Here is a 25195-nt window from a genome sequence, read left to right as displayed (position 1 = left end):
ATTAGAGTGACAGAGAAAAATGCCCGCAATTTGCGAACTTCGATTTTCGCGCTTATAGCGCTTTTGACGACTGGTCTGGCCTAGTGGGTAGTGACCCTGCCTGTGAAGCCGCGGTCCTGGGTTCGAATCCCAGTAAGGGCATTTATTTGTGTGATGAGCACAGATATTTGTTCCTGAGTCATGATTGTTTTCTATGTATTTAAGTATTTGTATATTATATCTATCGTTGTCAGAGTACCCACAACACAACACAAGCCTTCTTGAGCTTACTGTGGGGCTTAGTCAATTTGTCTAAAAATTTCATATAATATTTATTTATTTATAGCCCAGGTTGTAAATTTAAAACAATACCTAACTTAGATAATTATTTTTGAATGTCTCTGCAAATTACTTACGATTTTGTGTCCCACTGCTGCCAAGTAATCAATCTTTATGTGTTTTCTGTTTAAATCAAATCAAATCAAATATACTTTATTTATGTCTTTCCCATCATGAAACAATGGTGTCCCGGACATTAGCTTTCATATACTATATATATATCGTTGTCTGAGTAGAGTAGTAAGCCTTCTTGGGTTTACTGTGGGGCTTATTCAATTTTTGTAAGTATTTACCTTAAACAATGTATTTCTTGATTTACAGCGGCGGACCGATCTTCCGGATTGTTGACTCCAATGTGGAAGTTCTGGGCGTCATAGTCAGCAACGCAAAAACCAATACGGGCGCGTGCTATCCCTACATCAATATGGCGGTACCTGCTCGAGCATTCGTCGATTCCATGCTTCAATACATCACTGATAAAGGTACCTAAATTTGACCCTAACCACAGAATAAATAATAGTACTAAGTACAGAAGACTCACTCTCTAACAAAACACGTCTGTTACGATCAGCACAGATATGGCCGCTAGGTGGCGACAGCGCCACGTGTGGCTTATGGCTTTCCCCAAAATTGGGGCCGAACGGATGTACCTAGCTACCTGTAACAAAGCGACGAAATCACGGAGTGAGACACGCCTGCCCTAACGCCATAGAACAAACACAGGCGCTACTGATACTATAGTAGATGTTTATAAATACTTATTTATACATAGAAATCATCCATAACCCAGGTTTTTTGAAGTGAAAACTTCTTTAGCGGCGCTGTGCACTTTTTGACGTGGGGAAATTTTTTTAAACTCGAGACAGCGTAAGACGATCACGTGACCGTAAGATTTAGATGGCCACTCATTTAGATGGCATTTAAATCAATAAAGAAAAACTCAATGACATTACATGAAAAACTGTTACATGTAATGTCATTGAGTTTTTTTTTATTGATTTAAATGTCATCTAGTGAGTTTCGCTCTAACTGGTATTAATATAACTCGAGTACTAACAGTGATGTGCTTAGGGGTTTCAAGTAATTAACGCTAACGCTAGATGGCGTTAACCTCAATTATACATAGTGCATTTTGCACTAGTAATTGAGTTTTCACTTCTGCCGGCACTCCCTGATAACACTTCTGACTGCAACCCGTTGTTTTTTTTTGTGATAAACAAATAAATGCCCTTACCAGAATTGGCACCCGGGTCCCGCAACCGCCTGCTCCGTAGGCTGTAATAGTACAGTACGATATACAAGTGCGAAAAGTAGGAAATTCGCAACGAGTGGCCATAAATTGAAACACGACCGGAATGTTCGGAGTGTTTTAAATCGACACGAGTTGCGAATTACCTTTTCGCACGTGTACTCGTATTGTACGTTTTACAGTACACTCTTTAAATTTTCGACATAGGCACGTATTGTGCTAATTACCGCAATAGGGCGGTGATGTAGCACCATATGTAGTGTAAAAATAAAGAAATCTTAATATTTTTCAGATGGTGACCACCTGAAGCCGATTGAAAACCACCAAGAAATGATTCAGTCACAGTGGAGGCTGCTTCCTTATAGATCTAAGATATGATCTTAAATGAACAAGATCTTGCTTAATCTTAATACTTCTACTACTAAGGAGAAACATTGGGGCAAGACAAAAGAAAATACTTTATTTTGCCTCGAGCGAAATAACTAGAGTTAAGCGAAATAACCAAGATAAGTCTGCAACAATTTTGATAGCACAAGCCGTGCAAGTGTTATTTTAAACTTCTATGAAATTATGACGTATAAATAACACTATCACTGCATATGCTATCAAAATAGTTGCTGACTTTTCTTGGTCTAACTCTATGGTTTAATTTATCCCGTGACCAAATGACCTTATACGTAATGATATTGACAGTAAAAAAGCGAGTTTAAACATACATTTTAATCGTCGTGAGGTAGTTTAAAAATAAACAGTATTCTAAATACATTGTTTAGGACTGTGTTTAGGCCATGAGGCAGTTACTAGGTAAGTAAACTAGTACATATCTGTGTATAAGTCAATGGTTTAGGCAGTAAGTACTTGCCGCCTTGATGCCGTAAAAGTATAAAACTTTGCCCTTTTACATAACTTTGCTCACCGCGTCACAGTTCAGTAAAAGCGAAATAACTTAAAAGTAGTTACAGATACACTTTCTGAAGAACTAAATACACTTCTTATGAAGTTGATTTCGATCTCACTGGCAGTCATTTAATCGACAAATCAGTTCTAATTGTATATTTATATTAAATTATAGTTGTAATTATTGTTAATGGTGATTAATTAAAGGCTAACAATTGTCGTGTTATTTAACTTATTGTTTCTTTTATTGAATAATGTTTCGATGGGGTTGGCCAGTCGAAGTATTTTAGAGATGGCGCAAGCGCAGGTTTTCCTGTCAATCCCTAGAATTGTGTTTTATGGCTGAGTCCGTGCGGAAAGAGAAGAGTCGTGAAATGTATGGAATCCAATACATTGTACGACTCTTCTCTTTCCGCACCGAGGGCATGGCATGAGTGGTGGGGATAACTGACAGAACGGGATAGTCTTATGTATCTTTCACTAGGAGTAGCAGAGAAAGCGCTATTATTGTTTGTCTTTGTCACAGTCTCATATTTTTTTATTCCCCACCGTAGTTTATGGTGGGATACAAACAATGCGTAAACGTCAAATTGGTGTGAAACATATGAACAGTGCAAAGATTATCAGGAAAAACATTGAAATCAGTGTTTCGTGTGCATGTGGTAGTACTTAACAATTCAACAAATATGGTGAATTGCTCAGTTTTCCGCTGTACAAGTGACTGCCGGCAAAAACAGGACAACGTAACATTTCACAGGTAAATACAGTATTTTATACTTCGGTCACATTATCATGCTTAGTAACAGCATCCTACAATCTATATAAATTAAAATCTGAGTAGAAAAAGCATTTACAGTAAATAATAACTCGGGTAAAAAAATTAACCTATAAATATTTCCTGATAAATTAACCGACCAAATTACGTACGCATATTGACAGTAAGCCGTCACCCTTTTAATAACGTGTATTCAATTTAGTCGCATTGCTATTAATCGAGGGATACCAGCCCGTGATGCATACAATTACCCCAAAATTCGGGTATTTTGTATTTTAATAACATTTTTATAAATAATTTTGCTGTAGAACTTGACATATACGAACAATAAAATTGAACTGTGTTTAAATTAGAATGTAAATTATATAATTATATTATGTAATTATATTATGTATTTAAGCATTACGGATTCTTTCTAACGTTATAGGGGGTTTTGCCACGACTCAGAGAATCTAATTGATATGCTGCAGGCACTAATTCTTAATTTTGCAATAAGAGTGACAGATTACAAAATGAATATTTCGTTTATTACCTCCAGATTTCCACAAGATGCAGGCACGCGTGCTAAATGGATTTTAGCAACCGGAAGGAGAAACTGGGCACCGACGCAAAACTGCCGGATATGCTCAAAGCATATTTACGAAAACCTACCTTTTCTATTTCTTCCTGTGGTACACAGTATGCTAAAAATTCTTTCTTTAGGCGTACTTGTAATATGTATAATGAATCGCTTAATGATATAGACATTTTTGTTCATAGTTTGTCCGTTTTCAAGAACAAAGTTCGGCATATTTTGTTTACTAGTAATTGAAAAATTGTTTGAAGTAAATATTTTGCATTGTTTTCTTACTTTATTTGCGTGTTGTACTCACAACTATTGAACTATACCTACGGGTAATTTAAGTAACCTATTTACTTTTCATTGTAATAGTCAACTTAGTAACGTATGAAACTTTAGGCCTATTTTTAGTCATTTTTGTAAGACTTATTTGTAAAAGGCTGTTTGTTTTCTAAATAAATAAAAAAAAAATTGGCCCATTGATATTTTATTTATCGCTGCGTCTTACGTAGGAGAACAACTCGCGAACGTGATTAAAATTACCCCAATATTTGATAATATTGGGGTAATTTTTACCTATATGGTATCCCCGGGTTTGTGACGTCATCTATGTCTATCCCTTACGGGGGCACGCGGTAGGCCACATCTATAGAAATACTACCATCTATGTTCCGCACAGACCCTAGAACAAAACTAGAGGAAGGGGAAAGCTATGATGGCGCCATCTATGCAAACCTTTGACAGTTGCCACCGACCCCATTGCTCTCGTCCTCTACCATCCTAAAAATCCAATAAAAATCTTTAACCTCGTAACCTCATTGCATAGGTAGTATATCAAAAGTTCTCTATGCCATTTCTATGCTGTCATTTTGCCACTGTCAAGCGGTATAGGTATGTCAAGGTATGTCTTGTTTTACTTCAAGTTTGCGCTGAAATTGAAATAGTTACCAATTTGATTCTTATTCAATAACTGGTATTTATTAGTAACTTTTTAATAGATTTATATCTACAATTAAAAGTTTAGTAGTGGTTGATACCTAATTACCGAAGAAAATGTATGTTAATTATTAATTAATCATTTTTTTCTGGCTGACCAAGAAATCCCATTCCAAGTCTAAAGTCTGCAAACCCAGTTTTTCCAGGAATGCATCTTGTGTAAATATTACCAAGGGATTCCGCTCAAGGTACCCGGTAAGGCCCAAGGTACCGTTTTAGTATAGAATAGAATAGAATAGAATAGAATTTCTTTATTTGCCAGAATACGTATGGTACAAGATGACAGTTTTACATGTAAGTATTCAGTCGAAGACACGACATGCAAATAATTGACTAATAATAATTTTAACATAAAATAAAAGCACAATATTGAAAAAACTTAGATACAAAAATAAAAACAGTGGGTAATTTTTTTTATAGTTAAAAAAAAAGTCATCCACTTGTATCAAATTGAATAGGTATTAAATAAAAAACAAAATTTCAAATTAAATAGTAAAATCGTTACAAGTTACCTATTTTTATTGTATTGTTTTTCGTTTGATTTGGGTAAAATTTAGCTGGTTTAAGTGGAGTCCAGACGGAACCGAACCGATTTGATCAGACATGAAATTAGCGTCAATCTCCAATTGTATCACCAAGTTTAGATCTATGGTGATATTTGAGTCCAGAAAATGAAAAAGAATGCCCCCAAACGAATATACTAGCGTCACAAATTGGTATTATTGCGTCTGCACCTTTATTTTATCGGTGATATCGGATATCGGTCATAAATATCATAAGCGGCGGTCGAAATCGGCAAGGCAAATTGGCGTTTGCGTCCACACGGTCTGGTTTGATCGGGCTGGTCTGGACTGGGCTTTAAAGAGCTCCTCATTTTGGGCGGAATTAATACTAAATCCAAAATTGTCCCGAAAAAAAAATGATTATAAATTTTATAATGCAATATGCCTTTAGCGTAGACGGGCTCTATGGTTTTGTTCTTACAAGCTTTTTATTATTAACTTGCAATGTAAATATGTATGTATGTAACTATGTTTGTAGGTACGGGTCACATCTTGCAAGTTAAATTTGATCCAATTCCCGACTTCCAATGAAGCTGAAAATTTGCATACCTACATATGTTAGTCGGGTGACAATGCAATATTAAGTATGATACCATCGAGCTGATCATATTATGGAGACAGGAGGTGGCCATTCTGTGATAAAACAACGCAACCTAATTGTTTTTGGAGTTTTTAGAATTGTCTCGATGAGTATTAGCTGCCTGTGGAATAAAAAGTACGGTCAGCGATAAAAGCTTGTACCAAAAATGAAATGTTTGCCAAAAACTTATTTGTTAATTTATTGGTGATCTAGTCATCATGTGGCCGATTTTTGTGCTGCTGTGGAAGCACACCTTGGTGCGAGGAAGGAACATTGGTACTATATGCGAGTACATCGCGCCCTTAATTACGGTTTTATTTATACACTTTATGGAAAAAATGATGGCTAATGAAGTTAAGAAGAATATTATGGTAAGTTTGAACACGTCATTACTAGAATTTGTAAAGCGGGATTTACATTACGAAATTAGTGGCGCGAAATTAATTTCATGACATTCGTTTTACCTACAGTGTCACGTGTAAACTTAATATTCTTACGCCCACTTGCACCATCACACTAACCCGGGGTTGAGCGGTTAAACCGTTAACCTAGTGTCAAATTGTACTGGCAACCGTGGTAGCTCCAGGTTTAACCGGTTAACCCGGATTAGTGGAATGGTAATATGATAACGACAATGATTTACAATACAACGCATAATTTCAGGAGTTCAGTAACGCAGATGTGCACCAACATTCAGGAAGCGTCCTCTACTCTCCGGAGTCTGAGCTTACGAACCGACTCATGAACGAAGTCGGAGCCAAGTTGAACCTAAAACGATTGGACCATCTGCCAAGTAAATCTCACGCAACATAGCAGAATGAATAAAGATAAGATAAAGATAAAAGATAGTTTATTCAAGTATGCATAATTACAATGCGCTTATGAACGTCAAATAAAGCTAGACCTAACTAGCTAGCTAGCTAGGTAGACCTAGCTAGCTAGCTAGCTAGGTAGACCGGCTCCAACCCTACACCTCTGCCTCGAGAAGATTTAAATCCCCCCTCAATTGGAGGAGGGTATCCCAATATGGCACCAGCAACAACTCGGCGGGACACATCTTTGAAAAAAAAAATCATCTTATAATTAACATGCATTACGAGAAAATAAGGGAAAAAAATTCAATTTAAATTACTATCTTAGAATTCATGCAATTATGCAATAGAAATTTGATTTAAAAAATATACATATGTACATGGAATCATACAAATACGTAGCTCTAATTTTTTTGTATAATAGATTTGAATGATCCGTCCGTCCATAGATGCCTTCGAATTTTATTTTACTTTGTGTGTGCATTTTTAGGTAAACAAGAGAGAGGCTACTTCCCGTTTCCAAGAGAGACGTCAATAACAATGCTGAAATACTCGAGGGATAATATGAGCTCGGAAGACGCCATGGTTATATTTGAGGTAAAGTTGCGTTTTTAAGCCCCGAACACAGAATAAATAATAGTACTAAGTACACACCTGCCCCGACGCAGAAAGAGGGGTGTTATATGTGTGATGTCATATGTCTGTATATCTGTCTGTCTATTCACAGAATATGGACTCGTACCCGTGGCCGGTCATACTGAACTACACCATTCGGATGAAGACGGATTCCATGACGCTACTAGACCCAGAACTTGAACCGTACGACACGTACAAACGCGAGGCGCTTTTTATGCTCAACTTGGGCACTGACGAGAATTTTGGTATGTATACAATTATAGTTCTAGGAACAATAATACCTACTAGGAACGGCATTTAGATTGTACCTACAATTAGTTAAAGTTTTGTTACGGCACAGAATGAATAATAGTACTAAGTACAGAAGACTCACTCTCTAACAAAACGCGTCTGTTACGATCAGCACAGATATGGCCGCTAGGTGGCGACAGCGCCACGCGCGGCTTATGGCTTTCCCCAAAATTGGGGCCGCACGGATGTACTTTTAGCTACCTGTAGCAAAGCGACGAAATCGCGGAGTGAGACACGCCTGGTTACGGTTAGTTATTAGTTATGATAAGATAAGAACTTGCTGGACACGACTCCTGTGAAGCGGCTATAGGTATTCGAAATTTTTGACGCTGTTTGTCTGTTGCTTGTTGCCAATTCCTCTACCTAAAAGCTAGCTAAATTTGGGGTTAGCGCCAATAAGTATGAGCGATAAAATTTAAAACAATATTTGAGTGTGTCATGCCTATAGTGGCCAATAGCATGTCGATGGCATTTCGCTCGCACCAAACAGCGCGAATAATTGTATGAAATCAATATCTAACTTAAAAGATTTTAAAAACAGAAAACCGGCTTTGCTTGAGCTTTAAGCTGCTAAATAATAACACTTAGGTAATTCGCATGTCTCGATGAAATATTGCGTGTTTATTTTGCTTCATTGTATTGTAATATATTAATGTACTATTTAATCACACTCGCTCAGTAAATGTGGAATTGCACGCAGGCTTAGCGGGAGTAATAGAAAAAGCGTTTTCCCTAGGCAGTAATGAAGTTTCTAGTACCATAATTAACAGTTTTTTGTCTTTATACTTCATTTTTGTATCGCAAGTGTGATAAAAAACATTGTGTGTAACTCGGGGCGTAATGATATTGCAAACTCGAGTCTATAAATCGCTCCGGCAAGCCGTCGCGATTTAACTCACTCTCGTTTGCAATGTTTGCATTATTTAACTTACGCCCCATTTTGCACAATGTACCTACTAATTCCCCTACGCAGGTATGCAAACATTCTTGCGCCTACAGTGGGCTATAGACACCAGCTACCTCCAATTGACCACTGGTGCATATGTTGATCAGGTAATTTGGTTATTTTAATTACCTTTCGATTTAATGAAATAAGACAAGTTTTGAGGGAAATACAAAAAGAATATATTATAAAAACTTAAATGAAGATTAACATGAAACGTTGCTAACCGCGTATGTATGGCAAGAGAGTTTCCTAAAAGTCAAGATTAACTTCCATGCGCTGCGTCGTGTTGCTACTGGTACAGCGGCAGGCGCTTATGTTTGTGGCCTATTTCCAACACGATTGATATTTACCGACAAACAATTGTTATTTTGGCTACGGCGCCTGTCGACGAAGATCGTAAAGTAATGGGTGTAAAACTATTATGAGAATTCGGTTGTTGTTTTGTTAAAAATATTTTACAGTACATATAGGGCTACTTTTCCGCACTAGTGCGTAAAATAGCACTTTTCGTGCGTATGTCGAAACTTTAAAGTGGCATATGTACTGTAAAACGTTGTTCGATACACGTGCGAATAGGTAACTCGCAACTCGTGTCGATTTAAAACACTCCCTTCGGTCGTGTTTTAATTTATCGCCACTCGTTTCGAATTTCCTCTTTTTCGCACTTGTATCGAAAATAACTGTTATCGGTTCCACTTCGTCAGTATATTAATAAAATATTGATCGTTCGTCGTACGAGTAGTTATTTGTAATTGGATTATTATTATTACGTGTGAGGGGCGTTATAGCTGGTTTGATAGTGCACGACACCTTGCAGTTTGTGATTATGCGCTGAAACTTGGCACAGTTGATTCTTAGCTGGCCTTGAGCAGATTCAGACCGGGAGCCATCGAGAGCCACCGCACATTTAGTGGGGGGAGGGGGGGAAGTTCGATGCTGCCGCGCTTCAATTGAAGCTATATTTCTCTAAAACTATAGCATGTGATATATCATTTTCGATACGTGTTCGGTAGAAAATTACACAAGACAGGGCACGATGGCGCCGACTCATATCGAAGGTTGATCAAGACGGTGGATCACTACGCCAACGGAGGACAAACAGCAACACTCGTAACTGTACATCGGTGGACCTTATTACGAAAGGCATAAGGTCCACTGATGTACAGTTAACAGTGTGGGCGATGGTATATAGTAGGTACAGTCCTCCTCGTCGCTTTCGATGACGGCGATCCCAAATAAACATTATGAACGTTATCTATCGTCAGCCCTAATAGGTATGGCTGGCTAGGCTGAATTTGCTCTTTAATATGTACCGTACCGTATTACACGTGTGGCAAAGTTGATCCGCCGCGTTGAACGTGTACACGTAGGATCTCTTTTCGTAACTGGCGTTACGTCTAAAGTTGTGAAGCGGCTATATTCGAAATTTTTGACACTGTTTGTCTGTTGCTTGTTGCCAACGGAGTAAGTATTGTATTAGGTACCAACAAAATAGTAATGGCGTTATTCATAAACGGCTGCTAACTTAATCAGTTGATGATTGTCATTTGTCCCTATCTGTCTCTATATATGCTATAGGAGAGGGACAAACGACGATCATCAGCTGATTAACTTTAGCAGACGTTTATGAATAACGCCATAAATGTTTACCTATTTCTCGTCTCCCCAGACACTGACGCTGCAAGAGTTCCCGTTCAGCACCGACAATACAAACGTTTCACGGATTATAGTGTTTGTTAGCGCCGCGTTATTTTTGCCTTTGGCGATTTTTGGTTCCACGATCAGCTTGACTCAACGGCTTTTCGAGGAAAAGATCAGCGGGCTGCACGTAAGTTCATTCATTATTCAGTACAGTACCTACATATGTTTATGTAAGTATATGACATTTATTGAACAAAAACATGACAAACATGACAAAAAAAAAACAGTAAATAAAAACAACTTAAAATTACAATTAAACTAAATACAAACTAAAAACTATTCTAAAATAAAACTAAGTGTATCTATACATGTAAGTATAATACATACATGTATAGATACACCACTTATTTTAGATGGTCAGACCTTCAACCAGTCCGTATCTGACTATATTAATTTCTTTTCAACTGTCTCAGCTAAATGGTAGGTAGACTGTTTTGTTGGAAAGTCATTAGACTTTCCAACAAAACAGCATTAGCTCAACAACATAAGACTTTCCGGTCGGTGCTACATCTATTGTCAGGTAGCAGTACTGATAGTTCCGCTACTCGATGCTAGATGTAGACCAGGGATGTTGCGAACATCCGCATCCGCATCCGCAACCGCGGAACTTCCGCATTATTTTCAACATCCGCATCCGCATCCACATCCGCATAAAATCGATGCGGATTTCATGCGGATGCGGATGTGGAACAAGTCGGTACAGGAACGTCTTAACATCGGCGTAAGTGCTAGACTGCTAGGTAATTTAGTCATTAACCAAAAAAACTTATTAGAAATGAGCAGTCAAGCGTGAGTGGGACTTAATGTACGGAACCCTTGGAACGCGAGTCCGACTCGCACTTGGCCCCGGTTTTTTTAAATAAAAATTACTAAAATGTAATATTTGACGTTTTTTATGGTACTATCTTGACATCCGCATCCGCATCCGCATCCGCGGATGTGAGCCTTTAAAAATCCGCATCCGCATCCGCATCCGCGGATGTCAAAAAATCGGCATCCGCAACATCCCTGATGTAGACTATGAAAATAATAGTCTTTTTGGTACCAAAACTGATGTATCGTCGGGTGACAAGCAAAAGTCACTAACTAACACCATTGAAATTATTGGACAATAAACCGTGTTACAAGTGTAATAAAGTGCATTGTTACTTTAATTTTTTGATAGTACTTAATAGTGACTTTTACTTGTCACTCGACGGTATGGTATTGATGGTTTAGGTTAGATGCAAAACATTATTACATTTATAGTTTGTGGCTTATTTATTTAGTTACATGTGAGGTTAATATCATCTTCCTCGCGTTGTCCCTGCATTTAGCCACGGCTCATGGGAGCCTGGGGTCCGCTTGGCAACTAATCCCATGTATTAGCGTGGGCACTCGTTTTTACGAAAGCGACTGCCATCTGACCTTCCAACCCACAGGATAAATAGAACACCAATCGAACACCAAACATTGCCAATCGGGCGAAATAATAAGTGTGTACTGAATCTTTGTTGTAGAAAATTTTATGTAGATTACTGTTTACGTAATAGAGCATTTTTTACTACGGGCCACCGTTTAAGAGTTATTTACAAAAAACTTTAAAATTGGACCTTAACCCCCCCCCCCTACTTGTTAGCTTCACCCCTATCCTCGAATAGCGAGCTATTTTGAAGTGCGGAGTGAGATTTATGTTTAACGAGACCGAGAAAAAGTATCTAATCATGATGTGGTAGGTATTTTTTCTTTGTTTCGTTCACCGTAGAAAAATACACGTGAGGTCTTCTTATACCCCCCTTCCCTTAACGTGATCTTTCGTGATTTTTTCGTGACCCGTACACCATTCCCTACAACTATGCCAAAATTTGCTTATACACGTATTGTTTCCGCTGTAATTCCTTCGTTTGGTGGCCTAAAACTTGGCCTTATTTTGTTAGTCCGGCGATGTTTTCCTTCGCCGAAAAGCGACTGGTAAATATCAAATGATATGTGAGGTTAATAATAATATAATTGTGTTAATACAGGAACTACAGAAGATATCGGGTGTATCAGCAGAAACAACAGCCCTCTCCCACGTGCTCGACATGCTGTCCGTAGTGTTGGTGCACGTGTTGGTTTTCGTCCTGTACTTCAAGCTCGCCGGCCATTTGGTCCACACGAGCGGCGGCTACCTCGCCTTCGCTATAGCGCTCTACTTTTTCACCATCATAGCGTTTACTTTCATCGTGTTTTACCTTCTCGATGTCAGCTCAGGTAAATATATATCTTCCTGCTGCCCAATGTACATTAGGATGTATGTACACTCCGTTTCAATGAAATATCAACCTTCATTAAAAACAAACAAAGTAGCATTTCATTTGTCTCATATTATTTTCGAACAAATGAACTTCAACCCAATTAAAAACAACTAGATTCAAATTTCCTTAGCTATATTTTTATATGGTGGATAGGCAAATTTTAATTTATAACAAGCAGCAATGTCTTCGAACGATGCTATTAAGCTTAGAATAAATTCGAAAAGCGGGAAAATTACTGTCTTGGGTGACGCTTCAGCTCACGGCCTCTGGATCGATGCTCCAGCGCTCTGCCATCTGAGCCACCAAGACCTCATCCATAGCCAGCAAAGCTTTTCACCATACGGGTCAAGGGGACCCCAGCGACATCTACCGTAAGAGAGTTTCACTTAAAACGGTCAAGTCTCACCCAAGACAGTAATTTTTCCACTTTTTAAATTTATACATAGGCAAGACAATTTTTGAGTAGAAAATGGCAAATTCCAAAAACGTGGACATACTCTCATACAAATTTCGATTTCGCTTTTGCTTACCAGGCGATACTTCTGCTTGTTTACTCCTATACGCCAGCGATGTGCCATCTCTCATATAACTAACTATTTTGGCTCAGTGATCCAAAGTGAACCTTGGCCTCCGAAACGAGAGCGTGCCACCTGTCCCGATCCTGCGCAACTTCCTGCCAGTTACCGTCGTGAAGCTGACGCAGATCCGCCGTCACACTGTCTTCCCAGCGATTCCTGGGCCGACCCACCGGACGGCCACCAGTCGGTCGTCCCATAAACGCCCTCTTGACAGCCCGATCCTCTCCCATTCTGAGTAGGTGACCGAACCAGCGAAGTCTGTGGGCTTTCGTTTCACCGACAATATTGGGTTCGGCCACTAACTCCTCGATCTCTCATATAATTACATAAATTACAAGCTGTGTGTGTGTACGCGCATATTAACGCAGCGAGTTAGAAGTGAGGCTTAACCCTGACATACAGGTAGGTACCTACGTCATGCCCGGGATCCGAAGGTCAATCGGCATTTTTCGTCAATGTGTCTTGTTTCAGTCGCAATCGCCCAAGTGCTGATGTCTTTTATAATCTTGGGTTTTGTAATAATCATCATAGCCACCTTACAATTGCGAAGACGGGAATTGAATCTGTTGTTATATTACTTACCGCTCCAAGCGTATTCCGGGTTTTGGATGTCCCTTGCTTCTAAAGAGTCCTTAGGTAAGTGAAAAACAAATCAATATTAACACATTCACTGCCAGTACAGAATAAATAATATGTAGTACTAGGCATAGAAGGTTCACTCTCTAACAAAACGCGTATATTACCTAAGACCTACGACAAGCAAGTACGTGGTGCAAGCGGCGTCCGTTCCGTGGCGGTGCGCGGCAACTATATGACTAGACCCAAAAATTGGTGTGGGCTGCATGTACTTGTAGGTACTTATAGCGACGGGAAGAAATCGCGGAGTGAGCCATGCCTGCTGCCTGCCGCTAGGTGGGTTCTCAGATCGTAGGCACTGTTCGCTACATACGGGTTTTCCCGTGCTATCGGCTACGATCGTAGCGCGTAGGTAGCTCTCGTTGGCACTGGATGTGCCGCTCCCATGCAATTTGAAGTTACGCTTTCATTGTTAAACGCCATGTTTACATATATTGAAATGAAATGAAATGAAATGTATTTATTTGTCAGAATATGGTACATTGATGTGATCTTAAATTAGAATTAATGCAAGTTCCATCATATTCTACCGGGAAGACGGTGTACAAATATTTTTACTTATATCTATTTCTTACATCTATATCTTTGGTTTACACAATATAGTATATAAAACTTCGCATGAATATTTACCTAACATTAAATTGTATCTGGTATCTGGGTCTAGTAAGTATACCTACAGTCACCATCAAATATATCGGAGCGGCCCAGGTGCTCACAAATGTCTGAACACGCCTCTATTTATTGTCAAGGCGATAGTGCTGCTCCGATATATCTGATAGCGACTGTACCACAGAATAAATAATAGTACTAAGTACAGAAGACTCACTCTCTAACAAAACGCGTCTGTTACGATCAGCACAGATATGGCCGCTAGGTGGCGACAGCGCCACGCGCGGCTTATGGCTTTCCCCAAAATTGGGGCCGAACGGATGTACTTTTAGCTACCTGTAGCAAAGCGACGAAATCGCGTAGTGAGTAGTGAGACACGCCTGACTGTACTAGTTTCCGTTGCTAAAAAATGTTACACAAAGCAAATACAGAGAGTATAAGTTTCGTATGTATAACTACTACGCGCAAAAGAACCGCTCCTATAAATTAATCGAAGTTGGAAGTACGGATTTGATGGCGCGTAGACAGATGCTTGATATTTTTTTCTGTAATTATTCCATTTGGATTATATTTCAGATGGTATAACGATGTCTAACATGTGGTCACGTGACGGCATGAAGAATGTGTCAGTGGGCGAAATCTACCTGTATATGGCATTCCAAATACTTCTATTTTCTATAATCTCCTGGTACTTATCTAAGGTGCGCCCGGCCAAGTTTGGCCAGCCTTGGCCGTGGAACTTCCCGTGTACAGTAAGTCTATATATAAATAATAAATAAATATCATAGGACATTATTACGCAAATTGACTAAGCCCCACGGTAAATATACGGTATATTTTCTATAGTAACGATATTATATTATGTATTACGGTCTTAATACAAACAAATCTAAATAATTTATAACTTGTAACTACCTTCTGAAGTCACACAACTCGGCTGGAAAGCCCATTATTATTTTAAATACAATTTAAATCATAACTAAGCTGCCATAGCATATACACGTCGTATTATTTGGAATATTCCAGCGAGAGTATTGGAGTAACCAGCCACAAGTAGTGACCATGCAAGAAGTCGAGACTGTAAATACGAATGACAAACAATACTTCGAGAAGGCCCCTGATGGCCTGCCGGTCGGCATACAGGTCAATAATGTTTACAAGGTATGATCAAGAACTAGCACGGCTACCACGAGCTTGACACTGACATATTCGCTGACGCCTGCGTAACTCGCACTAATATGAGCGAGCGCGATGCATAGAAAGTAAGCACGCACACTCTAGCGAATATGCCACTGTCAGGCCAGGCCGCGTAGCCAACGTGCCAATCGCTATTACGCTCCGATCGAAACGCAATTGTCATTGTCGTACTAAAGTGGAATCCAGACGGGACAATTTTTCGCCAATCTGATGAAATTGTCCGATCAAATCGGGACGTGCGGATTCAAACGCCAATTTGGCTCGCCGAATTCGACCGCAAGGGGGTGCAGTGCAGGGGGACGAGGTGAGCGAATCCCGTGCCGTGATTGGTCCGTTCAAGACACGGGCCAATCACGGCACGGGTTTGACTCGAAGATGGAGTAACGCTACCGTATGTGTGGCAGAGGGGGTAGCGCGATTATGCTATGTCTAGAGGTTGGATTGTCTGTGGGCTAGGTCACTAAGAGCTAAAACACCGCAATATTTCTCCAGTCGTTCGGTAAAGACAAGGTGCTGCACGGAGTGAACTTGGCCGTGTATCGCGGCGAGATCACCGTGCTGCTCGGCCACAACGGCGCCGGAAAGACTACGCTCATCCACATCATCACCGGTCTGTTCTGTCAACTATTTACATGGGTACACACAGTCTTACGGCCCGATTCGAACTTACGAACGCACTATACAGCACGCAACAGATATCTGTTTCTCGCTCTCACTTATGGGTGCGACGCATCAAGTTCACGGTGCGGGCGGTGCGATCTCACTGCCACTCTCTTATATAATCTGTGTCACCGTGCAGAGGGGCTACCACGAAAACCGAAATTGGCAAATTGCGGGGATCTTTCTCTTTTACTCCAATGCAGGCGTAATTAGAGTGACAGAGAAAAATGCCCGCAATTTGCGAATTTCGGTTTTCGCGGTAGCCCCTCAGAACATAAGACATCAACGAGCCTTTAACCCAACCACGTGTAATGCCTGTGAATTTTAGCATATAAAAATCTAGCATGTCACATTTTTATTGGAGTTCTATGCACCATATTATTTCCAGAATATGTTTTTCTACTCCAGCACTTAAATGTGTCAATTAAATGACTGACAGTGATATCTAAAGCAATGTCATTTGAATGATTTGTCTATAGGCTCATAAGATGACTGCTAGCAGTCATCTTATGAGTATAATACAACTGCTTTATTTTTTTTAAAGATACAAGTTCCGATCATCTTGATTGAAAGAGGTATGTTTTCATTTACAATAATAACTCTTTTTTTTTTTAAATAATAACTCAATTTTTTTTAAATAATAACTCTTTTTTTTAATAATAACTCTTTTTTTTTAATATATTTTTTTTTTTTTTGCTGCAGCTGTCATAGAAAAAGTAATGTATGCAACAGCTCATAATTGGTTCTTAAAATTCTCGGGTCTTTTTTTACAAAACTCGACTACGTCTCGTTTTGTAACTTCGACCCTTGAATTTTAAGAACCCTTATTATATCACTGTTGCATAAACTACTATTTAAGAATAGTGCAGAGTATTTTTACGGTAAAAACGAATACTATAAAACAACAACAACAATATTTTTAACAAATGATATGCTAACTTCGCTTATGTTGGACTTATTTTACTCGTAGCATTTACTTACAGTCAGAAAACATCAAGACATCAACGACCCTTTAACCCCACAGTTCACGCTCACACTCACCTCCTAAGGCCCAAGGTCCTACCAATAGTACCTATTCAGTTCGATGTAATTTAAACCATGTTCAATTGGAACAGAGTCGCTTTTGTATAACACTTTAAACTCTCGCGTTTTGTACACATATTTAATTACTCAAACGGGTCTACCGCGATATTTTCAAACAACGCAAAATCAACTCTATTTCCTACAGTTTAGGTTCAAATTTCAATAGCAAATTTTGGGGCCTTAGGAGGATATACATACGAGTAGCATGGTTGATAATCTTGATGATTGGAACCACAGAACAAGTTAGAATGGCGATGCGAGCAGGGTACGTATCGCCGCCGATTTTGAGCAAACGCTCGCATGCTACTCGCCCGCGCTGACCGAAATACGAAGTAAACATGCTTTTTTGCGCCACAATAACCTTCAGATTAAGAAGCCAGACATCAAATCTGTCTAAAGGAGGCGTATCCATTCACAAGTTTTTACTACCGTTGTGCGAGTGTTAGTAAATGTGGAGAGGAACGAGCGGCGACACCGGTTCCGATACTAACTGCGCGCGATAGCCATTCTAACCTCTTTAATATGTTCTGTGCTTTAACCCCACAGTTCACGCTCACACTCACCTCCTAAGGCCCAAGGTCCTACCTATGGTACCTATTCAGTTCGATGTAATTTAAACCATGTTCAATTGTAACAGAGTCGCTTTTGTATAACACTTTAAACTCTCGCGTTTTGTACACATATTTAATTACACAAACGGGTCTACCGCGATATTCAACTCAAACAACTATTTCCTACAGTTTAGGTTCAAATTTCAATGGCAAATTTTGGGGCCTTAGGAGGATAAACACACGAGTAGCATGGTTGATAATGTTGATGATTGGAACCCAGGTCTCATCCGCGCGTCGTCGGGCACCGTGCTGGTAGAGGGCAAGGACATAAAGCAGTCGGTGGAGACCCGCAAGCTGGTCGGCCTCTGCCCGCAACAGAACATGTTCTTCGACAAATTATCTGTGCTTGAACACGTCATGTTCTTCGCTATGGTACCGTTTCGACGTTATTTTCAAACTTGCGTAGATCAACACTTTTTGAACACCCATATAACTTTTAAGTGAAATATTCAATCGCCACATACGACTATTCACCTGAAAAACTATATGTTAGTCAAAGGATCAGTACTTATACATATAATCAGATCAGTACTTATAATACAATGTCATGTTAGTAACACGACCTGACTCGAACTCGTGATGCGAAGAGTCGAAATTTCACGTCCGTCCTCATTAATATGTTTTACTCTTCGTCGATTACAAACTAAACTGTCATTCAATAGAACTTGCTAACTATGTAAACAAACCGCCATACTAAAATTGACACTGAATGTCAATTTACTAGTAACTTTTGTTTACATAGCAAGTTCTATTGAATGACACTTTACCTTTGTGAATTAAAGTCCGTCAACCAAATCTTGTCAGTAGTAAAAGGCGGCAAATTTGAAAAATCGCGGGTTAGCAACACTGTGTTCGAATAATTCCAAAATGCGTGTCATCTGTGTTTTATCTGTGGAATGTGGATCGTGAAATTCGTGAACGATAGCCGTCACCTTATTTGTTTTTCATTCTGAATCGTTTCTGTTTCAAGAGATATTTCTGATGTCACTATTAAATACCAATACATTAAATGAGAATAATCAAAGCTAAGGGGCCTACAATGTACAATCATGCTCGTTGATGGTAAACATTACTAAAAACAAAAATAAAACCAAAATAAAATTACTTAATATAATATCTTTTTAAAAAAAAGGGAACCGCCTTCAAAAAACCAACCCACTGAAAAGTACAAAATAATTTTTATATGGCACCCCTTTACGTGTCCAGTCCCTATCCCACGGCGTAAAGCAAATTTTTGCCAAAAAGTAATTAATACCTATTAATAAGAAAATTAATAATCATCCGGGTAATTACTTAGTTTTTGAAGTCGGTGCCAAACCAAAATTTTTGAGAACCGATATTTTATACAACGAAGAACGCTGCACTTACTTGCATTATAAATACATACTTAGTTTACTCATTAATTTAGTTCTTGTAGGTTAAGTACTACGTACTCGTATTGTTTTTCTGATTGGTAGTAAAGACTGTTTTTGTTGGTTTGGCACCGCCTTCAAAAACTAAGTAATTACCCGGGTGATTATTAATTTTCTTATTATTAGGTATTAATTACTTTTTGGCAAAAATTTGCTTTACGCCGTGGGATAGGGACTGGACACGTAAAGGGGTGCCATATAAAAATTATTTTGTACTTTTCAGTGGGTTGGTTTTTTGAAGGCGGTTCCCTTTTTTTTAAAAAGATATTATATTAAGTAATTTTATTTTGGTTTTATTTTTGTTTATTTTTAATTTTTTAATTATTTTTTATTTATTTTATTTTATTTTTTACTTTTTAGTGATAGGTAGGTACTTCATTTATTTTAGGTTTTGGGCTAAAATACTAGTTTGTTAGGCTCTCTATTTAGTCTACTAATGTTGGTGATGGCCTAACTCGATGATAATCGCGACACAACATAATATGACGTTTTGGTGCTAAACGATTTGTATGTATATTGCTCCCACTCCCACTCCCATTCCCAGTCCCAGTCCGAGTCCGACTCCCACTCCCACTATTTTATCTAAATCGGTTTTAGCAACATAAATTTGTTGGTAGGTATACCGAATACCGATAGCATGGCCACCTACCGGGTCCAATTGGTTTTTCAAACCATCCATGTACTGTACACTAAAACCTTCTCCAGAATGTAACAAACCCTTTTCTGAAAACCGCATCAAAATCGGTTCAGCCAAACGCGAGATAATCACGAACAAACATACATACACATACATACGTACATACATACGGGTCAAACTGAGAACGTCCTTTTTTTAAAGGCAGTTAGAAAAAAGTTCATCGACCCACCTAGTGGACCTCTGCAACATAGGCAAACGACGACAAGTCGGTTAACCAAAACAAAGTGTGCCTATGTTGCACCAAACATAAGTTCCACTAGGTACAACAAGGGTTCAGCATCAGCTCTATCTTGGGTACTGCTCTCCCAAGTGCTCATCAAGATGTGACGGATAGCCAAAATAGCGTTGGCCTATGTTGCACCAAACCTGAGTTCCACTAGGTACAGCCAGGGTTCAGCATCAGCTCTATCTTGGATACTGCTCTCCCAAGTGCTCATCAAGATGAGACGGATGACCAAAACAGCGTGGGCCTATGTTGCACCAAACCTGAGTTCCACTAGGTACATCCCGAGTTCCACTAGGTACATCCAGGGTTCAGCATCAGCCCTATCTTGGGTACTGCTCTCCCAAGTGCTCATCAAGGCGTGTCGGATGACCAAAACAGCGTGAGCCTATGTTGCCCCAAACCTGAGTTCCACTAGGTACAGCCAGGGTTCAGCATCAGCTCTATCTTGGATACTGCTCTCCCAAGTGCTCATCAAGATGAGACGGATGACCAAAACAGCGTGGGCCTATGTTGCACCAAACCTGAGTTCCACTAGGTACATCCCGAGTTCCACTAGGTACATCCAGGGTTCAGCATCAGCCCTATCTTGGGTACTGCTCTCCCAAGTGCTCGTCAAGACGTGTCGGATGACCAAAACAGCGTGAGCCTATGTTGCACCAAACCTGAGTTCCACTAGGTACAGCCAGGGTTCAGCATCAGCTCAGATCTATGTATACTAAAACCTTCTCCAGAATGTAAGAAACACTTTTCTGAAAACCGCATCAAAATCGGTTCAGCCAAACGCGAGATAATCGCGAACAAATATACATACATACATACATTCATACATACATACATACATACATACATACGGGTCAAACTGAGAACCTCCTTTTTTTTTGAAGGCGGTTAAAAATTGAGGTTATGACAAGTACATGGAAGAACTCTTTCGAACTTTTAAGATTATGTTCAGTTTTTTTGTTTTAGGGTTAAAAGGCATAAGGGGCATTTCATATGAAGCGGACAGGAAAAAAAAAGTGAGGTTCCCGAATTTGTTTATATTTGGTTTAGTTCTTCTTCTAGTAGGTATAAAACCGGACGCCAAATATTTTTTATATATGACGTTTATTTTAAAAATTATGAGCTTTTCAAAAATTACCGTAATTGAAATTCCGATTTTTTTAAACTCGAATATCGAATAATTTAAATATATAACTTATTATTAAACCAAGCGTTTTGTATAGAATTTTTAATGATCTTTTCAGCGAAGAAATCAATTTTGAAAAATAAATAAAAAATAATGGTTAAAACCGGAAGTAAACTTTTCGAAACCATTTTTCGAAAACTTTGACCAGTTTTTTTTTATTTTTTTTTATCTCAAAATATAGCCCTAAGTATGTACAAAATACACTAGAAGTTGCAGAATGGGATCTCCATTAGTTAAGACAATAGGTCAATAAATGTACATACATGTCGCCCTGAGTGCGACGTACCGTACTGGTATACATACATATAGCAGCTGTTTAGCTTATAATTCTTATTGTAAAATAATAAAAATTATGAAATAAACTGGTTAGAATTGTTGACTTTCTTATTTCATTATGTTATGATTAGAATTTACCAGCAGTCTTACTGAATACATGTTCTTATAAGTAAAACAGGTGCTATATGTATGTATGTCGCAGGGAAATTATCAAAACAGAGATTTGAACAAATCTCTAAGGGATATGATCAAATCACGCAGGATGTTAAAATGGCGAATCCATATCATCATTTCCCTAGAAAAATTCAGTCATTTGACCAAATCACTGACTCTGTTTAGTGAAAAGACAAAATCGGCCAATAAACGCGAAACGCTTTTTCATTTCACTAGATTTGTTTAGGAATTTGACAAAATCCCTAACCACGACAGTAAGTTGACGAAACGAACTTAAAAAGTCAACTAGTTTTATCATTTCGCTAAACAGGTTTAGTGAAATGATAAAGTCTCAACTGGAAGATGGTATATGGTGATTTGATTAAATCTCTGAACGGTTTAGTGAAATGACGAAAGCAAGTACAGAATACAACAGTTTACTCTACAGTTAAGCGATTTGATCAAATCTCTGACTAGATTAAGTGAAAATGTTTGAAATTATGATGCCGACAGATGTACCGATTTGGTACGGATAATTTTAAATACCTATTTAAAACAATCCCCGGTACATTACTTCCATCTAATGAACCTCTGTCTACCTTAGGGACGTCCATCAACACGCTTGATTTGATTAGCAACTCTTTAAATTTGTGCAGAGAAGTCTCTTTCATTTTTTCAGCCGATATTTTCAAAAATTTTCACTTAATCTAGTCAGAGCTTTGATCAAATCGCTTAACTGTAGAGTAAACTGTTGTATTCTGTACTTGCTTTCGTCATTTCACTAAACCGCCGTTCAGAGATTTAATCAAATCACCATATACCATCTTCCAGTTGAGACTTTCTCATTTCACTAAACTTGTTTAGCGAAATGATAAAACCAGTTGACTTTTTAAGTTCGTTTCGTCAACTTACTGTCGTGGTTAGGGATTTTGTCAAATTCCTAAACAAATCTAGTGAAATGAAAAAGCGTTTCGCGTTTATTGGCCGATTTTGTCTTTTCACTAAACAGAGTCAGTTATTTGGTCAAATGACTGAATTTTTCTAGGGAAACGATGATATGGATTCGCCATTTTAACATCCTGCGTGATTTGATCATATCCCTTAGAGATTTGTTCAAATCTCTGTTTTGATCATTTCCCTGCGACATGTATACCAGTACGGTACGTCGCACTCAGGGCGACATGTATGTACATTTATTGACCTATTGTCTTAACCAATGGAGATCCCATTCTGCAACTTCTAGTGTATTTTGTACATACTTAGGGCTATATTTTGAGATAAAAATAAATAAAAAAAAACTGGTCAAAGTTTTCGAAAAATAGTTTCGAAAAGTTTACTTCCGGTTTTAACCATTATTTTTTATTTATTTTTCAAAATTGATTTCTTCGCTGAAAAGATCATTAAAAATTCTATACAAAACGCTTGGTTTAATAATAAGTTATATATTTAAATTATTCGATATTCGAGTTTAAAAAAATCGGAATTTCAATTACGGTAATTTTTGAAAAGCTCATAATTTTTAAAATAAACGTCATATATAAAAAATATTTGGCGTCCGGTTTTATACCTACTAGAAGAAGAACTAAACCAAATATAAACAAATTCGGGAACCTCACTTTTTTTTTCCTGTCCGCTTCATATGAAATGCCCCATAAATAAAATTAAAACGTATGCCTAAATCTATCCAACAAGACCATAAATTGTGTCCTGGAAACCGTCCATAGGCCCACATGTCTAATATTTTCAGCAATCAGTTGTGACTATTTACAAAGATGCAATAGAATACTACAGAGTATTATGCTTGGTTGAAGTGACCCGGTAACATTGGTAACTTCATTATATTTTTCAAATAATGACCTGAATTATAGTGTAAGCTAAAGTGACCCTTATCTTATTTACCTTTAAATTAAATAAACACCCAAATATCAGTTGTTTTATTTTCAATATGTAATCCTATTTTACAATATATACCAATCAAAAAAATTACACAGGTATGTCATATTCATTCAGAAGAGTACACTAATTTACATTAACAAGTGGCATATTATATTGTAAATAACAAATATATGCACTATCTAATTATCTGCATTTTGGTATGATTTTATTTTAGTAAACTTAGAAGACATAGATAGGGAACAAAGAGAATATAAGCACTACGATAGGGAGTTGTTTTTGATATCTTCAAATTTGTTCATCATTTTGATTAACATTGTTTTAACATCGCTTTTAAATTGTCCGTCCGTTTCAAATTTTTTCAATAAACCGCGAGTGACAATTTGAATTGACGTACGCAGGGCGCGCTCAGCGGAAAAAAAAATTCTTTTGGTTCGACGTACATTGCTGCTTTTCTTAGCGCAATACTGCTCTTTGAGTGTTGCCCTACTTTAGTTTGCTTTACATTGCTACTGACAAGATTTGGTTGACGGACTATACATTGTTATTTATGCGAATAGAGTCTGGCTAATGAAAGTTGAGCCTGAGATAACGCGGGAATTTCAATAAAAACCGCACCTGGCAATAAAATTACTATGAAATTAAATGACAGCTTGAAACTGACAGCTTATTTGATAGGAAAAAAAGTTGCCATATAAAAAGTTTTAAATAAATCTCAGGCTCAACTTTCATTAACCAACTCTATCATCAGAGTAAAAAATATAATTTTCGCAAATCATTAAATCGGAAGAAATAATAATTTGATTCATAAGTTCGATCGATTGACGTATTCTAAGGCGTCGCTTTCATAACCAATAATAAACTTACAGCTTAAAGGGCAGTCGTACTCAGAATCCCGCGCATCAAGCACAGAACTACTCGGCAAACTGGAGTTGTCTGAGAAGCTGAAAGTAAGACCTGCAGCACTGTCCGGCGGCATGAAGCGGCGCGTGCAGCTGGCGTGCGCTGTTGCTGGAGGGGCCAGGGTGCTGGTGCTGGACGAGCCGACCAGCGGGCTGGACGTGGAGACGCGCCGAGAGCTGTGCAACATGCTCCTGGTTAGTATTAGTACTTATATTCCTGCTATCCGCCAAAGCCGTTCGTTGCATATGTAAACCAATGTAGAAAAAATATATGATAATAATTATTAATTAATCACTCGCCCCGATATAGCTTGTCATTATTCATAATGCCCTCATTAATCACTTGGTCCATAACATATATATACTTAAAAGTTCTTTTGAAAGACCGTCACATAAGGCAAGAACTCTAGTTTTGTACACACACGTCGCATAGATTTTAGATTAGATACAGTCAGAAAGGCAGTGCTTCACTGTTTC

The 25195-nt window shown here is 38.4% G+C and overlaps 2 protein-coding genes across 2 annotated transcripts in view; both read left to right on the top strand.

Moving 5' to 3' along the window:
* LOC134655435 (peroxisomal leader peptide-processing protease-like) overlaps positions 1 to 1979 on the top strand; it is a 30543-nt gene extending 28564 nt beyond the window's left edge. Inside the window, exons 11-12 of the mRNA XM_063510903.1 lie at positions 640 to 800; positions 1860 to 1979. Of these exons, the coding sequence (XP_063366973.1) occupies positions 640 to 800; positions 1860 to 1945 (247 nt within the window). The 3' untranslated portion in view covers positions 1946 to 1979. The remainder of the gene's footprint in view (positions 1 to 639; positions 801 to 1859) is intronic.
* A 4296-nt stretch (positions 1980 to 6275) lies between these two features.
* LOC134655327 (phospholipid-transporting ATPase ABCA1-like) overlaps positions 6276 to 25195 on the top strand; it is a 35920-nt gene continuing 17000 nt past the window's right edge. The window contains exons 1-12 of the mRNA XM_063510778.1: positions 6276 to 6308; positions 6601 to 6730; positions 7240 to 7346; positions 7477 to 7630; positions 8650 to 8729; positions 10292 to 10450; positions 12327 to 12555; positions 14999 to 15174; positions 15449 to 15583; positions 16103 to 16229; positions 18194 to 18345; positions 24686 to 24913. Of these exons, the coding sequence (XP_063366848.1) occupies positions 6276 to 6308; positions 6601 to 6730; positions 7240 to 7346; positions 7477 to 7630; positions 8650 to 8729; positions 10292 to 10450; positions 12327 to 12555; positions 14999 to 15174; positions 15449 to 15583; positions 16103 to 16229; positions 18194 to 18345; positions 24686 to 24913 (1710 nt within the window). The remainder of the gene's footprint in view (positions 6309 to 6600; positions 6731 to 7239; positions 7347 to 7476; positions 7631 to 8649; positions 8730 to 10291; positions 10451 to 12326; positions 12556 to 14998; positions 15175 to 15448; positions 15584 to 16102; positions 16230 to 18193; positions 18346 to 24685; positions 24914 to 25195) is intronic.

This window comes from Cydia amplana, chromosome 16 (genome assembly GCF_948474715.1).
Source record: "Cydia amplana chromosome 16, ilCydAmpl1.1, whole genome shotgun sequence".
Classification (NCBI taxonomy): Eukaryota; Metazoa; Arthropoda; class Insecta; order Lepidoptera; family Tortricidae; genus Cydia; species Cydia amplana.
The sequence above is the reverse complement of the archived record's forward strand: the minus strand, read 5'-3'. Positions and strand labels throughout refer to the sequence as shown.